This window comes from Microtus oregoni, unplaced genomic scaffold, assembly GCF_018167655.1.
Source record: "Microtus oregoni isolate MIOR12 unplaced genomic scaffold, Mior012 000088F_ref0000325, whole genome shotgun sequence".
NCBI classification, from domain to species: domain Eukaryota; kingdom Metazoa; phylum Chordata; class Mammalia; order Rodentia; family Cricetidae; genus Microtus; species Microtus oregoni.
In genome coordinates this window covers 2,116,661-2,133,574 of record NW_024544555.1, presented here as the reverse complement: position 1 = coordinate 2,133,574, position 16,914 = coordinate 2,116,661, and the positions used below count along the sequence as shown (strand labels likewise).

Sequence of the window (16,914 nt, the reverse complement as noted above, 5' to 3'; positions counted from 1 at the left end):
CACTGGGATAGAAGGCTGGCGTAGAGAGCTTAGGACTCTCACATGCTCACAGCTGTGTGGAAGTAAACAGAAGAATGGCAAGGGAAAGTGGGAAGAACTTCATCAGAGATGGATCCACATTTCCTGGCCGGCTTCTCCGGGCAGTGGGGAGGCTTCCAAAAGCAGTATGTATCACGAAGGAGAATTAGAATTCATACCCACCAATCCAGAAACAGTACTGGATCAGAGACAGAAACTTGAGGTTTTAGGAAATGGGTGAGATTTTGTGTGCGCGCGCACCTTTATCACCAGGATCAGACAGTACCAGGACGCACAGCAGAGACTGAGGATGTGACGAAAGGGAGCCATGGCTAGATTTTGAGGCTTTCTGTCACACACAGGCATTAGAACTTGTTTTGAAATGGATCTCTGGAATGATCTCTAACCAGCAACTGGCATCTGCAGACCGCAGTGGAGAGGGCGGGACACTACTTCCATATCAGTGGTACCAATGTAGGCAATGGGGGGGACGCTGGGTGGAAAGTCGCTAGAAGGCAGCTGCAACTTTGAGACACCCGGGAAAGAACGGCAAGATGACCACCTCACAGAAACCCCAACACCAGACATAAGAAACACACTTCTGAGTTGTTGGCAAGGACTACCCAAGAGACTCCCCAAATATACAACCAATTGCTGCTGTCCTTGGTTACCTACCCCTATAATCAGAAGGAAAGTCTCTATCGCTGAAGGCATCATGCATTTTAGAAGCAGGACCCTGGAACCCCTGAGCTGGAATTGATTTGAAAGCTCCCTCCCTGAGGACTAGCTTGCATGATGCCAGAAGGTTCCATGCAAGCTTCGGAAGGAGGGAAACAACCTATACAGTCCTACCCAGCTATGATGCCTATAAACCACATCAACAATCAGCATGGCACAATAACTCTAAGCGTGCAGTAGTGGCATGCCTACCTTGGAGGTAACCAACAGCTCTCTGATTGGACTCAAGACCGACTTAAAGAGAGGGAAACCATGCTCATAATGAGAACCTAGCTAACTATTTAGCTAGTGAAGTACTGGTTGTTGGAGGAGAATTTAAACCCACTAATTTCCTAACAATGATCATCCCTAACAACGATCTAGAAACATTTGTCGTTGACCCACAGATAGAACAGTCTTCAACCCTCATCAAGATAACTTCTCTTTGCAGGACACAGAGACCACTATGGAAAGCCACAGCCAATCAGAATGCAGATTTGGAGCCCAGTCCTAATGGATTCATATACAAAACACCCCTGCGCCTAAAGCTCAGAAAACATGGAAGAGGTGGTGAGAAAATTGTCAGAGCCAAAGGATCAGGGAGATTGCTGTGAGATTGTATCTCTTAGTAGTATCAGAAACTACACTTATAAAGTCTCACCCCCAAGTGTGACCTGAGTGAGGATGACCCCAATGGACACACCAAACTGAATGAAGAAAAACCCACGAGGTTTTAATGCTACACAGAACTACAGACAACCGAGGAAAGCTGGGAACACGAAAGGTGATCTTCCTTTCCCAGGGAGGAGCGTACCATCTGGTTGTCCAGTGCCAAATGGTCAGTCCTAAGAACACATATATGTGTAGCATATGGACTGAACAGGTTATATTTAGGAACTCTCTCTCTCTCTCTCTCTCTCTCTCTCTCTCTCTCTCTATATATATATATATATATATATATATATCTAGTAAAAAGAGAGATCATGAATTTTGGGGAGGGGTATATAGGAGGGTTTGGAGGGGAGGTAAGGGAATGGAGAATGTTGTAACTGAGTTGCATGAAAGGGGTCGTTATTAATGAAAGAATCCCTAGAAATGGCCGAGGAGTATGAGAACTCAGCTTGGGCAAGCAAATGCATCATTGTGTCCCTGGCAAAGACAGAAAGAATTTATCCCATCATTCCAGCTCCTTGGATCCAAACCACCCCTTAGACTCAGTCCAGAAACCCTTTCTTGTTCAGTCCTTGTAGTTTCTTCTCTTTAAAAGCACCCCCTTTGTAGAATAATCACCGATTCATTCATCAGGGGACACTTTACTCCCCAAGCACGAGGTTAGCCTTTCACATGGGTTAGGTCTGATTTCTATGCAGGCCTGTAGGGCTTCACAGGACTCATATCTCTGATATTCATCTCACTCACTATCTCAGAGATGGGAATTTGCTGAGTTCAAAAGGCTGTAGGGACTGTGCAGTAGTTGCGAAGGAAGACTTTTATTTACTTATTTTTTTTGTCTTATATGTTTGAGTGTTTTGCCTGCACATATATCTGTGTGGTACATGTGCCTGTGGAGCCCCCTCACCCCCCCCCCCAAATAAAAGGGTGTGAGAAGCCTTGGAAGTGGAGTTATAGATGGTTGCCAGTCACTGTATGGGTGCTGGGAGGTAAACTCAGGTTCTCCGGAAGAGCTCTTAACTACTGAGTCAGTCACTCGGCTTCTGGACCCTCTGATTTTTCCTAGTCTAAGAAGAAATCCCAAGAAACTGCTTTGTATCCCGAGCCTCTGTTTGAAAAGCTGGGGGCCAGACATGGTGTTAGAGTCCCATGGGCATGTATTTGAACCTCCTCACTAGGCTATAGCTGTTTTTGGTAACGTTAACAAGGTTAACAAGGCTAATTGACCAAGTGTTACAGGGTTGGTACTTTATCATGGTAATCAATGTATTCTCCCCGAGAGTAAGAAAAACCAGAGTTTGGGTAAAGTTAGGGGTACGCTTGAGACCAGGAAGAGGACTCATTTTGTTCTCTGTTCCTTCTACTCCACGTAGCCATGATCACCTGCCTTTTCAGGAGGTCTATCAATATTTAATGTGCGGGTGTCAGTTGCTGTAATTGAGCATTCTTCAGAACCAACTTGAATTAATCATATGCAGAAGGAGAGAAAATAAAATGCCCTTTTCTCAGAGCCTGGTTCCACTGGCTGCTTGGAAGCCTAAAAACCGCAGTGAGAACTTCCTGCTGATGGAGGACTCGGAAAAGAAACTGAATCAGAAGAGCGACAAGAGCGACGACAAACCCAGAAAAGTACGATTTAAGATCTCCTCTTCCTACAGCGGCCGAGTGTTGAAGCAGGTTTTTGAGGACGGGCAGGAATTAGAGTCACCCAAAGAGGAATACCCTCACAGTTTTCTCCAGGAGGCCCTTGAACCAATGGATGGTGTCTATGGGTCAGGGGAAGCCCCCAAGCCTCAGCTGTATTCCCCTAAGCTGACTGCTCAAAGGATCAGCGTGTTTAGAGATGGCAGTGCCTACTCTCTGGCGGGCAGCCAGCCTCTGTTCAATGACTACAAGCCGAATGACCATAAGGTTGGTATTGTGTGAGGTTATGGGCTTTTAGGGTAGGCTCCTTGAAATATGTCTAGCAAAATACCAAGGTGCTTCAAGATAAGCATCTCTCTCAAGTTCAGCTACTGGCCAGAGCTGTAGGTGCATCAAATGGGGAGCCGTTATTAGAAAAATATTTCTTGGACAAAAATAACACGCAGGTTGACTACTCACTGGAAAGTGTGACGAGCATAGGCAGCGTTCAGATTCCATCCAGGGTAATACACTGTAATTGGGTCTTTGGCTGAGTTTCCTTCGTGTGTAAATTAAATAGAGGTGCAGTGGTTTTCGAGTTGCCAGCCTGTCGTTTTGGAGAATTATGCAGCAGTAGGTCATTCCGTTTCCTGAAAGAATTGAATATTTGAAGGTACCCATTTTGCTCCAGCCAATTACTCTGCTGTATTTTATCCATGTCTTGTTTTTTTTTCCCTCCTTATCACCTTCCTACTGCCTGCTTTTTAAAATTGTCGGTCTATTTATTTAGTTTTGCCTTCCCAGTGCTCATTAATACGAACACTAGGTAGCTGGAATCCTGGGAAGAAATGGTGAAAAGCAAATCAAACAGAGGAAATGTTTCTTGGAGAAGAAGTTTGAACTAATAGTTCAATGACGCAAACTCTTCCTGCAGGTTTCCTTAGCTTCTCGGGAACAAGGGATAATCAGAAGCCCCCGAGGGACTCTATTTTAAGCTAAGACAACATGGAAAATACTCAGTAGTTTCCAGACTCTTAGGAGATGGGTTTGTGCTTATGGTAATGGAAGTATGAATGTTGTTTTTCTTAAAGATCACCTATGTGTAATGTATCTAAGTTACTAATGATAACTATAACATGATTTGTCTTCATCTTGGGAGGGTTTTTTTTCAAATAATTGTTTTTAATCATTTTTATTGTTCATTTCCTAAGAAAATAGGTATTGCAGACAAATGTTTTGGACTTGTTGATATTGGCAAAAAGATAATTGTAATATCCAGTTATCAAAACCAATAGCAGGTTTCATTTTTGGATGAAGGGGTTGAGAATGAAAATCCCTCATGTTAGTAGAACGTTTTATGTATTATAAAGTGCTGCCATGGATTGTCTTCTTCTATGTCCGTCATAGTCTTATCTTTACCTCATTCTCAAGGAAAAAGGCGAGGTATGGTCATTTCTATTTTGTGAAGGAGGAAAATTATGTGCCAAGTTGATTAAAGGCCACACATCACTGTAAGGACCTAAGGTGTTGAGTCAGAATAGGGATCTTGATCCCCTGATTTTCCATACTTTAATCTCTATATCATGTTCCTTTTCAACAAACAAGATCATTACATAATAATGATGGTGGTGATGATGTTCTTGATATTCCTATTTATTTGTGTCCTAGGCACTGAGCTATGTTTTCTGCTTATAATAGTCCTTTGCAACTGTTTCTTATTTGGAAGCTGAGATTTTTAAAAGGCATAGTTCATAAAGGCCATGATAGATAATTTAAGCTAATTCAGATGCCGACTTTGGCACATGTACGAATGATTTGACATAGATTTACAAAATTAGATTAAAACAAAAATATTCCAGAGGTCATGTTGAAAGTTGAATTCCTGTTGGGGCTCGTTATTTCTTGCTTTCTCTGTGTTTCCACCAATGACCACATCCCACTGTCATCAAGCTCTAAGTGTGGTAGGGACTGTGATAGATCTGGGCAGCCCACCTACTGAAACAGTTCAGGATGGTGTTCATGAAAAGCAAGGAAACAAAATCTGGAGCTTCATGACTTCCCAAAAGTGGATGGAGCTATAAATTCACCCCACTTAAATGCTCCCTATGACAGCGTGATGGGTTGCAGTTAAGTGCAGTGATTCACTTAAGCATTTGGAACCCAAACAGGTATTTGTACATCACTGTTTGCAGAAATTCACCATCAATTAGAGGTGGAAACAACTTAAATATTCATCAGTTGGTGAATGGCTACACAAGAAGTGGTATGTATACATAATGGACTATCACAACACCTTAGAAAATTTTGATATGCTTCAACATGGATGAAGCTTGAACACATTAGGCTAAATGAAATAAGCCATGCATAACCAGGGAGACGGGTACCATTGCAGCGACATGACGTACTGATGGTACAAATCAATGGAGACAGAAAGTGGATGGTTGTTGTCAGGCTGGGGGTAGAGAAGAAGATGTCACTCTTTATGGATTTAGCATTTCAGTTTGGGAAGATACAGTTCTGAAGATAAATGTTGGACAACAATGTAAATTTCAGGGAACTCTATGCCAATAAATGGTTAGACGAGTAAGCTGTCTGTTATGTGTATTGTAATGATAAAAGCAAAACATGGGCTCTGATGTCTGTGTGAATTTGGGCAAACTCACTTTCTTGAGCCCCAACGACATCATCTTGGCCTGAGAATAGCTAAAGTGCCTTCCTTAGAAGGGCCATTAAGATGATTAAAATAGATAATTCCTGCAAGTGCCTGGCACCTGATATATGTTTAGCAAATGGTACCTATTGTTGTAGTGATGAACAAATTCTTAAGGAAATGTTGAGTCTATCTTTTATTTTATGTCTTGGGTAAAAAAGGTGGTGATAGGTAATAAAAACACATTAAGGAATTAAAACTCACTGAAATGTGTAGGGTTCATGAAATTGTGGACAGGGAAAGGAAGGAGGTGACATTTACTTAACAGATTTATATGTATTAAATGGTCTCATAATATTTCAGTGAGAAAGGAAATTTCAAATTGGGAAAACAGATGGTTACAGGATTTACAGATGAAAATAACCTGTCCATCTAACATAGTTGTCAAATAACATTTGAATAAAATTTGAATTGGGTTTCCCTGACTCCTAGGCCCATTAAATTTCTAGTATCTAACAACGCTTCTCTGTATTCATTAGTGTCTGGATAACCGTTTATAGGCATGTGGCTACAGAAACCTGAATGTGTCCAGATACTTTCCTAAAAAAGCTGCCATTCTAGACTGTGTGCAAAAGGCTAAAAGATTCTTGGCTCCAGCTGGCCCTCTATCCTACAAGAGTGGATCTTCCTCACAGGAAGATGTAACCAGACCTTGTAAACTATAGTTGCACCCAGAGAGCTTTGCTCTGGCTAGCAAGAGGACTGAAATTAAATACACGTTCAGAATGGTTGGGGTCCTTCATCTTTGGAGTAAAAGTATTTGCTGTCTTAGATGTTGACCGGTTTGGGGACAGGGGTTGAAGCAGATGGTCATCCATTCCTTGAGCACAGTGAGAGTTTAGTCTTCAAAAGAAGAAACTGAAAGAAAAAGAGTCCTGGATATGAGGAAACTTCCTGGTAACTGAACCTTTTTGGCTATTATAGGAAGTAGAAACAGAGCCTTCCAAAAGTACCACCACCCTTATCTCCCGATGTCAGAAACTGATAGTCCAGAGTGTGAAATGGGAATCCAGTGTGCATAAAACAAAAGGAAATGGAATCGGATCCCCTGAAGAAGGAGAAAAGAAGGCCAGACAGGAAGCCTGTGGCTTAAGTAGTCATTGAAAAACCCCCATGGCTGTTTACTGGAGTCTGAATGTTGACATCTTGTTCATGTTAGATTCCAACTGAATACCTAAATATGAGAGTGTTTAACTCTGGCAGGCTGGGTTTATACAATTCTAGAACCAGGAAAAATATTTCATGCTGGGGTGTTTGGCTGTACAGCATGAGTGTGCATACACTATTGAAAAATAGTTTTTAATAACAGCAGCAATGACGCCCACACTTGCATATTATCAACAGCTTTTGCAAACCCCACTTTTCTGTATCTTTCTTCCATCCTCAGAAGATGATATCATCCTTAGTTACTTGACTGAAAATATATAACCAGTTGGAGAAGAGCCCTGGAGCTTGGCATCAACCCCCGTTTTTGAGGAAGAGTTGGAGATAGGGTCTCTCTGGGCAGCCTTGGCTGTCCTAGAACTTGCTCTGTAGACCAGGCTATCTGAAACTCACAGAGATCAGCCCGCTTCTGCCTCCAGAGTGCTGGGATTAGAGGCATGCACCACCATGCCCAGCTAGTATTAGCCCTTATATTGCCGAACTTGACGATGTTGGAAATTCCTAGCAGGGAGATTTTATAAGAGGTGACAGAACTCAGGAGTTTCAGCACATATGTGGAAGTTCTCTTGCATTTAAGTAACTAGCTACCAGCTGGATGTCAAGGCGCATGCAGATGACCAAAATGGAGTGTATCAGAATACACGACTGCACTGTGTCTTGTAACTAGTGGACACCAGAACTGGAATCCAAGGCTCTTTCCCTCCCAGCTGTGCAACTGGGCAAAGCTTGTGTATTCCTGGTCAAGTGGTCCCTGAGTGGTTACTCTGCCTTTGTCTTTCCCTCTCTTGGTCCTTCTCCTCCTCCTCTTCCACTTCCTCCTTCTACTCTTCTTCCTCTCCTCTTTCTTCTCCTTCGTCTTCTGAGTCTTGGACATTCTGAGCCCTAGGCCTCACATATGCTAGGCAAGCTCTCTGCCTTTGAACTACAGTCTTACAATCCTGTCTTCCATCTAGCTTCTTCAGTGTGCTATAGTAGTGTCTTTTTTTTTTATGAGCAAAACATTAGGTAACACATGGTAAACCCATAGAAAGAGACATTAACTATTAACAATGAATGTTTAGAAGTATATTCATACAAGTATTTCATATTATTTGAATAACAAAAATGGATTATGACAGGGTATATTCACTAATGTATCTTTTTGTAATTTGATGTATATATTTTAATATATATGAAATATAGAGATAAATTTGGGGAGAAAAGAATGCTTGTGGATTGTGTATATAGGTGTTAAGAATATAGGAGTTTGGAAAACAGACATGGTGATAGATGCCTTTAATCTCAACACGTGCAACCAGATGCATGTGGACCTGGATGAGTTTGAGGTTTGCCTGGTTTACATAGTGAGATTCAGGCACCAAGGCTACACAGTGAGACCCTGAAAGATGGAAGAAAAGACAGAAAGGAAGAAAGGAAACAAAGAACGTGGGCTTTAGGGACTAGAGAGTTGTCTCAGTGTTTCAAAGCACTTCCTGCCCTTGCAGAGGCACCAAGTTCAGTTCCCAGCACCCACATGGAGCCCACAAGCATCCATAACTCCAGTTCTAAGATATCCAACATCCTCATCTGACCTCTGCAAGCACCAAACATTTATGAGGTGCACATATATATGTAAGCAAAACACTCATACACAGAAAGTAAAAAAAGAATGAATCTAAAACTTCCAAAAATGTACTAGGTTTGAATTCCAGCCACACTTTCCAAGTCACTCTGTCACTTTAGTGAGGTATTTGACCCCATTGAGACTTAGTCTGTACCTGTAGAGAGTGGAAATCATACCATATCCTCCACAGAGATGTTTGGTAGGGAAGTGTTGTCAGTAAAATGCTTAGCATGATGCCTGACACACAGTGTTCAGCAATGGTATGTGCTAAGATTATTTACACACAGACAAATAGAGAAATATTCAAATGAGACAAAAAGAGTCCCTTTGCATGTGCCCAGCTCTGCACTGGCTTTCCTGGGGGACAGTGGGAACAGATGCTCTGGACCCTGTTCTCTACAGTCCTGCCCTCCGAGTGGTCCAGCTTCCTTGGTTCCCATCCTCAGCAAGAAGGAAAGGGACTCTTCTTACTTTTAGAAAGAATAAACAAACCTTGGAAAGAAGCCTTGGAGTGGGATGAGTCAGAGTTTGGGTGGGTGCAAAACTCTTCTCTCCTGTTGGGAAGGGCACTGGGCAGCTTCTGCCACCCTGAATTTGGTGATGGCTGACGCCCACTCTCTGTTTCTCTAGCCTCCACCGATTATAGATTTTGGGAAGATAATCATCTACACGAACAACCTGAAAATCATCCGGACCCCGATGGACAAAAGGGACTTCATGAGGAGAATCCTCCAGAAGGAGGCAGTTGCTGAGGAGGAGGCTCTGATGAGCACAGGAGAAAACGACAGTCCCCTGCCGGAGACGGAAGGCACATTTCTCCATAATCAGCACACACAGGTGTGTCAGCATCATTGTTTCCCCCAGGCTGGCCCTGCAGCAGTGGCGTGCCCATTGTTCCGCTCCTGCAATTCCTCCTGAAACATTTTTGAATAACAACACTTAATATTTGCTAAAGTGTGAGGGAATTTTAACACCTATTGGCTTATAATGGCATATTGCTAATATAAATTCACACTTGTTTTATTATATATAATATAATATTATATTAATGACTAGACATTCACATTTTAAATATTTATAATCTTTAATTTTTTGGATGACTTCTTTTCGCATCTGATTAGGAATCCATTGCTTTTCTTATGAGTTGTGGCTTATGAACCCTGGGTTTTAGAGTTGGGGACAAATCAGCTCTGTTCTATTTTATTTATTGATTTTTCTGAGACAGAGTCTATAGCTTAAGCTGTCCTCAAACTCTTAACATAGCTGAGGATGATTTTGAACTTCTGATCCTTCTGCCTCTACCTCTGGAGTGCTGATCCCATAGGTAGATGTGCTGCTACACTAGGCTCACATGGTTCTGGGCATTAAACCTAGGGCTTTCTGCATGCTAGGCAAGCACTCTACCAACCGACCTACATCCCCAGCCCCAGTTCTGCCCTTCCCTTTTTTATGGGTTCACTCGTGCCTCTGTTATTGGTCTACAACTCAGTCCGCAATCAGTGAAGATACTGTCAAGTCTTGAGTCAGTTTGAAGGTTTGGCTGACTTGAAACTGGTTCCATTTGTAAACCCACAAGCCCAAGCACCTGTGAACCCCGACACACTGAATTTTTGTAGTCTATTGAAAGTGAACAATGGAGCCGTATGTTGCTGTCAGCACTGACCGCCACACTCCAGGGTCCCTTGTATGCAAGTTTGTTTCTGTGGAACTCACTCTAATATCCCATGAGGTGGCCCGGAAAATGAAAGAAGGGCTTTGGGGACCTGAATGATGTCCCTGCGCTGAGAGGGCTGAGGTGAAGAGAATGAGGAAGTCATAGCCATCTCTGAGTGATGACTTTAGGCCAAGGTGCTGAGTATTTCTACTCTCATTTCTCTACCTTACATGACGACCTAGTTCTCCACCTTCCCTCTTAAAATCTCTCTTCTCTCTTTCTCTCCTGGCCCATCGACTCCACCAGAACTCTTTCTTGGACTTCAAAAAAAAAAAAAAAAGGCTCCTGAAATTTGGCTCACATCCACCCTTTGAACTGATTTCACACCCAATGTGGCACTTTTGAAATGAGAACCTTTGTTTCTGCCACTCCCTTCCTAGCCCTTCTACCCCTCAGAGCTTTCAATGATGCTCCATTGCTTGGGATAAGACTAAATCTCTTTATGTGTTTTAGAAAGTCCCTGTTGCCTGGCTAGTGTTAGTGTCTCTGGTTTTATCTGATACTCATCTCTTGTGCCCTTGCTCCCTCTCCTCCCTCCACTGCCCGTCTGTCCATCAGTCCATCTCTCATAGGTTCTTTCCACTCTCTTGCCAGAGGCAGATCCCTTCCTCAAGCAGTGGTCCCCAGGTCTTCTCTTCTCTTGACTTTAACTCCCAATATCTCAGTTGAGGTTGCATCCTTGGGGGCTCTCGATGGCTCCCATGAGGATGACACACCCAGAATCAACCCATCAGAACTTGGCACACCTCTTCAACTTTACTTTCTTGTTTGTGATTCTGTGGTTAAGATTTGCTTATACCTACCAGGATTTGGTCTCCACAAAGGCAGAAGCTGTGTTCATGGTGGATGCAGTATTGCAGTTCCCAGGTTCAAAAAAAAAAATAACAACAACAGATAAACAAAACCTGGCACATAATTGATGCTCAGTCAGTATTGTCTGTGGTGGGAAACATAATGGAATTTGGAACCAAGCATCAGCTGGTAAGAAACACGCCACTGTTGCTTCTCTTGTCTTCTACAAAAAGTCTGTAGAACCCAGCATGGCAGCGAAGGACAGCCTGGACATTGTAAACATCACCTTTCTTCTGTATAAATCTTTAGTTCCATTATTTCTCTTATTATATTGTAACTTGGGGGGGACACTCCCCCGTCTCCCCCCACACAGTAAGAAATAGGCAGGTGCAGATCACTCCATAGCCCTGAAAGAAAAGGCAATGGCGGCAGTTTCAAGGAATCCAGATCTGTTTTCTTCTGTAGTGCTGTAAACAGGGGCAGAGTTGTGTGGCAGAAGGTTGCCGGGAAAGGTTACACTTCCCTTGTCTGTTCCTTAAACTCTGGTTGACATTACTATTTGTTTGTGCGATCCCTTGTGCAATGAATGCCCAAACAAGTTTTATTCTAAAAGAAAGGGTCAAAGAACATCAAGGAAACCCTTCTGGCTAAGGGGCACTTTGCTCTGCTGTTTGTAACTGGGAAGAGAGAGCCCAATGAAACAGTAGAGCAAGGCAGAAAGCCGGGCCACCTTGAACCTCTATCAGCTCTAAAGCAAAGGAGAAGAATAAAGGAATCAAGCCCCAGAGACATTTGCAAGGGGAGGATTCTGGCTCCGTGCTTGGTGAGACTGTCTCTGTAAACCTCTGGGCACTTTAATGCACCATGAGGCGATCTCATCTTTGAGGTAGAAAGCTAAGATAATAACAACAGTAATAGCTACTGATTTCTGAAGGCCCACGAGAGACAGCTACCATTCTCAGTATTTGTCTGTGCAATAGTTCATTTCCTTCTCATGAAGACCCCCTGGAGCATGTATTACCAACAGTCTTCTCTTCCACTAGGGAAGCTGAAACTCAGAGAGGTCAAGTAACTCACTAGAGGTCACTAGAGACAGCAGTCCAATTAGGTTCATACCAACGTTATGAGCACAAACACTGCAGACTCTGGCTTTGTGCTGGTCGTTGTCTGCAGAGCTGTGCAAGCTGGCATGTCTGAGGGGAGCAACAGAAGCACCCTTTTCCTGGTCACAGAGTGACAAAAGAGTGACCAGAGGAGGAAGTGCATTGGGAGGATCTGTTTGGGTCTTGATTCTAAACTATGCTATGCAGCTATATTTTATCCCTGGTGCTAAATATTTTGAGAAGAATTTTAAGGAGAGGATTCCTCTGATTCTTGTGCTTGCCCTTAGGGCTCTTTCCTTTTCATTCAGCCTTGTCCAGACTCCACGTGATAGTTTTTGCTTTGTCTTGTGTTTTATGTTGTCATGTTTGGTTGTGATCACCTAGAAGCCTGTTCTTTTCTAATGAGAGACAGAAAGGGGGTGGATCCAGAAGGGAGGGGGAGGAACTGGGAGGAGCAGAGGGAGAGAAAACTGTATCAGAATAGATTGTAAGAGAAAAGAATCTATTTCCAATGAAAGGGAAAAAAAGAAAAAAAAGAAGAGAGTTTCTCAGACCTGCTTATTGTTGTGTAGGGGTAGATCAGCATGTGAACAAATACTGTGCCAGGCACTACTTTAATAATAATAATGATAATAATGTTATTATCTAAATGTGACTCTGGATGTCTGGGAAGTGCTGATGAAGCCACTGTAAGGTTCCTGTCATCGACTCAGGAAGGGTCAGTGGAATGGGAGACTTGCTGGTTGGGGGTAGCCCTGCGTGGGGCTCCTGAAAGGAAGAATGGGTGGGTAAGTCTATCTGGAAAGAACTGAGCAGCTGACATTTGGAAACAGGTGGGAGTGGGCAGGGCTGTGTAGACACATCTATGGACAAGAGCCTGAGACTCCCAGAAAGGGGAGAGGTTTAGATTTAAAAAAAAATTTGATCACTCTTCCTGAATTATGTGGTTTTAGAAGGAGGACAATTATCTGTTGAAAGGGTTTTCCAAGTTGTGTTCCCTGAGATGGCCAGGATGGTAGGCAATTCAACCGGACTGGCTTGAGCAGAGAAAGCTTCTCACAAGAATGGGTGTTGTACCAGAGTTGGTGCACCTGGGCTCGGAACCTGGGCGTGGGAGAACCTGAGATGGGTGTGAAAGGCCGTTCAGAAGCTGAACTGGACGGGGCTCCGTAGTAAATTCACCCGGCGGTGGTCTGGTTTGTAGCCCGCTCCTGGGGAGATTCTGCTTATAAAGAGTGTGAAATTGCTCATTTCTGTGAGATGTCTCAAACATCTTTGCTCAAGACATAGCCGAGGGGCGTTTTCTGTTGATAGGAGACTGTGGGCTGAGAAGGAAACTGACTTTTACGGGGAGCTTTGGATATGGAAGAGGAGAGGAGCCTGTGATTGCACGTGCTGTCTCACTTAATATTCCAGGACTGGGGGGGGGGCATTTCCTGCCTGTCCTGCCTGTTTTCTCAGTAGTGAGACAGAGTAGGAGAGGCTGAACGAAGGTCCCGCTGTGCTGCCCTTATCAGACATCAGCTTCCGTTCTAGTCCATTGGCTCCACAGCCCCGAGCTCGTGTTTTTATGGAGAATTTCATACACATATAATCTTTTTTCATTTGACACAGGCTCTCACTATGTATCCATACACGGTTTTGATCTAATCCACTTCCCATTCCCTTCCCTTCAACACGCACCCCCCTTGCAACTTTCCCTCCCTACTTCATAATCTTTTTCTCTTAAAGAAAAAACCCTGAGTCGACTTAGTGCTACCTATGAGTGCACAGGTGTAGGCCCGTCTACCCGAACACAGGTTGCCACTCCAGGGTGGAACCCCTGGAGAAAACTGAGTCTTCCTTGGCCAGTAGTCAACAGTTGCCAGTAAGGTCTCCCGTGGGAGTGGAACTTCCTGAGCCTTTGCCCGCTCCGCGAAGACTGGGGCTTTAATCACTAGGCCTTACCCAGTTCTCAAAGAGAATAAAATAGTAGAAGAGCTCAGATCTAATCCATTTACTCACCCAGCCTCCCAGTGAGAAAACATCCCTTCCTGAGCGCCTGGTATTGGAGGGCCACAATGAATGGTTGTATCAACAGTCAGAGGGGCATGGAGTCTGGTGCTCAGTCCCAAGGGATCAAAATCTACCTCCTCTTCTTCCAGGCTATGTGTCTGACATTACCGGGTCTGCTTAGTATGGCATTTCCCTACCGCCCTGGGTGAAGGTACGCCCTGGGCTGTTGTGGGGGTGCCATGCACGAGACACGGGAAACCCTTAGGGAAGGAAGCTCCTGGTTTCTTTGAGCACCCACTAAGGTTTGTCACACGGGCTTGTTCCTCTGTCGGGCAGAGGGAAAAGTCACGTCTGGCCTTTATTGAGCTTCCATCAGACGGGAACAAGGGTGATCAAGAGCAGAAAGTTGAAGAATGTTGGATGCGGCGGCAGAAGATATCGCGGTCCTGATGTTCAGCTGAGAAATCCTCTCTGATCCAATTGCTGTTCTGTGTCCTGGCCGTTTCCCCAGGAGCGCTTATGAGAAACATTTTCTACAGTTCTGCTCCAGTCTTTGCCAAGGCCTAGCACTGTTTTGATTTCTGTGAAAAGGGTGGACTTGAATCGCTCATCTAACTGAAGCCTGACTTGTCCCTTGCAGGATGGGTTGGTCTCTGAGGACAACTGTCTCCACTGCCAGGGGTCCGGCATCGCCACCTGTTCTCTGTGCCACGGCAGCAAGTTCTCAATGCTGGCTAACAGATTCAAGGAGTCCTATCGAGCCCTCAGATGCCCTGCCTGCAACGAGAATGGCCTGCAACCATGCCGAATTTGCAGCCCGTAGCCGGTAGCCCTGGTTCTCACATCCCCTTTTATTACACCCTCCCGTGTGCTCTCCTAATAAACCATCCCCCTTTCTCCTGCTTCTCTCAGAAAAGGAGCTATTGCAGCTGCGCTCGCTCCTAACACTAGCAAATCTCAAATTATTTGATGGCATTTTGTAAAGCGGGTAACATCTCTACATGGGTCTAAGTAACGGGGGCATTTTTGAATTAGAATCGGCTTTGAAACGGGTTCTAAAATTATCCTTTCAGGAACACGTGCACGCATCTCACTTGATTTAGCTCAGTCTTCCCCCTGCATCAGTGAACAAATAAATAAATGTACACTTCAGGCAGTAGGTTGAAGTCATTTTCCGGGCTGAGGGCTATTTTGCAAAATTATGTGGTGAGAAAGGAATAAAGAAGTGGATTTCCAATGAACCAAATTCCTGTTGCTTGTCATGCATCTGAAATTGTTATTGGTCAAATTGAATTCTAATGAAGCAGAAGGGGGAAGATACAGCCAACACCAGGGGTCCTGGCAGGGCTCTGCAAGTAAAACAGTATGTTCATTCCAGAGACAGGTGAGATGAGGAGGCCCTCTTGCAGCTGCTCCTGCACTAGCTAGGCAGGCAGAGAGAGCTCACTCCTGTTCAGATGAGGATGGTCTACGATCTTTCTGTGTGCCTTTAACTGGTGAGGTTATAAAGCTACACCAAACCTATTTATGATAAATTTGGTGCTCAAGCATGTATTTGTGATAAGAATTCTGCCAGCTCCTCACTAAATTACCAAAAACACGGGTCTATTTTAGGACTCCGGTCTAGCCAGCTTGTCTTTAGGAAGGACAGCAGGTGTTCCGTGCTGATCTAAGGAAACTCGAAGAGAAAAACCGAGAGGGCTGATAGACATTTTGTCTTACAGCCCACTAATGTGCATGTGAAGGGCGACTCTTCCCTTTTAAAGACAGTTATTAAGTTTTAAAACCACGTTTGTTGATGAACTTTCGTAGCTTGAGCATCCACTCTCCACACTCTGTGAGGATGCCACAGAAATCCGTTATCTAGTGCTGCTTGTCTCCCATAATGGTTCTGACTTTATAGCTTAGTAATTCTTCAAGGTTTGTTATTCTCTTCAACGCTGTTAAATCGACAGTGGGTTGCGTGTGGGTAATATGGATACTTTTTGCGTGTGGGTAATATGGATACTTCTAATAAAAAGATGCAAACACACTCTTTGAAGCCATGGTGCTCTTGTCTGCTTTCTCGTTGCTTACGTGACACCTTTGGGACTGTGTGTGACCGCTCCCTGCCTCCGTGTGTGCACCTTTCTCTGTCTTCTCAGCAGAGCAGAGCAGAAGGAGGGGTGATGTCAAGAGACCGTAAGTACTTAACTCTTAGATGGGAGCATTCTGTCACAGGCATGGTTTGAGTACCCTTCCCACCACACACACACACACACACACACACACACACATACACACACACACACACATACACACACACACATACACACACACACACACACACACACACACACACACACACGGGCTTGAGACTTTGTGTAACCCAAAGATGCCAGAGCTTTGGTATCTTGTGGGTCTTACAGTTTAAGTGGAATCAGCATGCAACAGGTAGTTGAAGCGTAGTGTGGCTTTACTAAGATGGGCTAATATGGAATGGGATTAATATATTTGGAGAAAAAGAAGGATACATTGTTAGCTAGCCTTAGTCGGTTGTTCTTTCTGTTTGTGCTGGGATTGCATCCAATGTCTGATATATGCTAAGCACATGTTTTACCTCTGAGGTATCTTTATCTATCTATCCCTGATAGGTTTAGGGAGGCTACCCAAAGGAGAAGATGTGATAATGTTGGCTTGTCTTTCTTACACACACACACACACACACACACACACACACACACACACACACACACTTGTCATTCCATCACCTGTCCTGAATGCTCTTAAGAGTGGCTAGCTTTTTAAATAATCACACAATAAA

At 43.9% G+C, this 16,914-nt stretch overlaps 1 protein-coding gene across 1 annotated transcript; it reads left to right on the top strand.

Moving 5' to 3' along the window:
- Nucleotides 1-2,973: 2,973 nt before the first annotated feature.
- On the top strand, nucleotides 2,974-15,443 carry LOC121442221 (glutaredoxin domain-containing cysteine-rich protein 2). Its single transcript, XM_041643688.1, has 3 exons — nucleotides 2,974-3,318; nucleotides 9,138-9,344; nucleotides 14,752-15,443. The coding sequence occupies exons 1-3, from the start codon at nucleotides 2,974-2,976 to the stop codon at nucleotides 14,932-14,934; spliced, it is 735 nt and encodes a 244-aa protein (XP_041499622.1). The 3' UTR covers nucleotides 14,935-15,443.
- Nucleotides 15,444-16,914: the final 1,471 nt, after the last annotated feature.